The 2,475-nt window shown below is 42.9% G+C and overlaps 1 protein-coding gene across 2 annotated transcripts in view; it reads right to left on the bottom strand.

The window, feature by feature from the left end:
• Positions 1-2,475, bottom strand: part of enpp6 (ectonucleotide pyrophosphatase/phosphodiesterase 6) — a 38,941-nt gene that overhangs the window by 7,357 nt on the left and 29,109 nt on the right. For both annotated transcript variants that reach the window (XM_008280917.1, XM_008280918.1), the window contains exons 4-5: positions 1,763-1,904; positions 1,491-1,670 (exon numbers count right to left, since the gene is read on the bottom strand). In XM_008280917.1, the coding sequence (XP_008279139.1) occupies positions 1,491-1,670; positions 1,763-1,904 (322 nt within the window). The remainder of the gene's footprint in view (positions 1-1,490; positions 1,671-1,762; positions 1,905-2,475) is intronic.

The raw sequence follows: 2,475 nt of genomic DNA, 5'->3' as shown, positions 1-2,475 counted from the left end.
TGCCGAAGCAGAGGATGGAGGACCCGATGCAACCCCATCGAGGTCGGGTGCAGAGGATTCGCTGGCCAGTCTCTTATCAGGGCACTCAAGATGCTTGGAGTGAAAGGACTGCAGAACAGGAAAGCCATCAAAACATCACTGATGCAGCAGAAAAGGCGTCCAGATGGCTGTGGATCAAGCGGGGCGATCCGTGGACCACACATGCTCTTAAGACACAAGCCGGGACTTGATCACCCCGGCTGGGTCGCCTGGGTGAGGGTGTCTGTTGTGAGACCCGAAACACCCAGTGAACCCAGGATCCAACACTGATGATGTGTCTTAAGTTGCACCAAGAGTGTATATTAGAACATGCATGCACAAAAAAGCTGTTTCAGCAGACAGTATCAGCCAAACCAAATGGTGCCCAGTAGGTGATCCCTCTATCAATGGAGTCACATGTGACATTAGGCAACTTTGAGTCTGGTTTATATAATCAGTTAATGTATAATCCCATGTGTTCAGTCTTTAATGATTCCACTGTCCACTGCATTGTTCATTTTGATTTGGGTCTTTACCTAAAACTTCATAAAAAAGGTTTGTCTACAGACGTGTATGAACATCTAAAATTCTCGTAGATTAATCCTAGCAACTGGACTTGCTTGAGTTCCTTGAAGACGCTCCACCTCTCATCCAAGAGGCTTCGTCAGTTCTGACTGACTAGTTGGGAACTGCTACGATTAATCTACGAGAATAACCATGACCTGGAGGACTGAGAATCTTTACAGACATGAACACTTAAAATCTTTTCACAGGAGGGCACCAGATCAATAGGTTCATAAAACTATCCACACAGGCGTCCTGACCAACCAGTCATTACAGGTAACAAGAACCTGAGCCTTCCAAAGGGCTTCAGCCAAGAACCAAACCAGCCCCAACTCTTTGCTTTTGGGGCTGGGTTCTTCTACCTCTGCAGACGCCCAAAGCTGTGGCATTTTTTCTGGTGTTCACTTTATTATACAAAACAAAAAAGCAATAGTTAATACAGACTCATAGTCACATGACATGATGTGGGATAAAGTAGCTGATACATCAGACTTAGTATGAAGCAAGAACAGTGTGAAGGAATCAGCATGTATGAATTATTTCATTCTTCTGTCTGACTTTGTTATTCAACGAAAAGAAGAAAATGATTTTGTTTTCAGGGGCTGCAGGGTGACTCTGTGGTTAGCACCGTCACCTCGCAGCTAGAAGGACGCCGGTTCGGGATCTTTCTGCGTGGAGTTCCACAGTCCAGACACATGTTGAGGTTAACTGGTGATTGTAAATTGTCCGTAGGTGTGAATGTGAGTGTGCTTGGTTGTCTGTCTCTAAGTGTAGTCCTGTGATAAACTGGTTACCTGTCCAGGGTGTCCCCTGCCTTCACCCTGAGTCAGCTGAGATAGACTCCAGCCCCCCCACTACCCTAGTGAGGATAAAGCGGCATACAGATAATGGCTGGATTGTGTTTTCACCTTTTGGTACTTTTGATCATGGGGCCACAGATTGACCACTGGTCCTCGGTCCATCATCTTGACGATGTCCGACATGCTGATGTATTTGTCAAGCTCGATGACCTTTTCCATCCACTGGATTGTTGTCATGCCATGATCAGAAAATAATACGACGTTCAGTTGGTTTGCCATGTTTGTTTCCTGCAAAGATATCACAAGCAACACGAATGCATGAAAATAAACTGCATGACAGGGAAAAATTGTTGTAATTGTAATAACAGTAGTGGTATTACTTTGATTTTGTTGTTCAGGGTCTGCATGGCAAGATCCAGTTGTCGCACAGCTGTTCTGACCTGATGAGAGTTTGGGCCAAAGTGGTGGCCCTCCACATCTATTTTCTCATAATATATTGCTGCCATGTCTGCTTCACCTGACCTAAACAAATATACACATACATGCAAACACACATCACACAAAGACATTGCTATTTTTTGGAGGACCCTCACAGACATGCATCCTAAGCTTAACATCAGAACTTGTGGCCAAACCCTCTGCATCAGCTACTATTGACATTTTCTAAAGCACTGTCGCCCATCAAGTTGGAACAAAATATATTTTTACCTCTTCTTATGAAATGAGTGTGACAATATGATTTATTCTTGATAAGTGTATACCTTCTCAAAACTTTGATATCACAATATACACTACCGTTCAAAAGTTTGGGGTCACATTGAAATTTCCTTATTTTTGAAGGAAAAGCACTGTACTTTTCAATGAAGATAACTTTAAACTAGTCTTAACTTTAAAGAAATACACTCTATACATTGCTTATGTGGTAAATGACTATTCTAGCTGCAAATGTCTGGTTTTTGGTGCAATACAGTACATAGGTGTATAGAGGCCCATTTCCAGCAACTATCACTCCAGTGTTCTAATGGTACAATGTGTTTGCTCATTGGCTCAGAAGGCTAATTGATGATTAGAAAACCCTTGTGCAATCATGTTC

The sequence above is a fragment of the Stegastes partitus genome, unplaced genomic scaffold, assembly GCF_000690725.1.
Source record: "Stegastes partitus isolate 25-593 unplaced genomic scaffold, Stegastes_partitus-1.0.2 Scaffold213, whole genome shotgun sequence".
In the NCBI taxonomy this organism is placed as follows: Eukaryota; Metazoa; Chordata; class Actinopteri; family Pomacentridae; genus Stegastes; species Stegastes partitus.
This window is presented reverse-complemented; position numbering and strand designations above follow the sequence as displayed.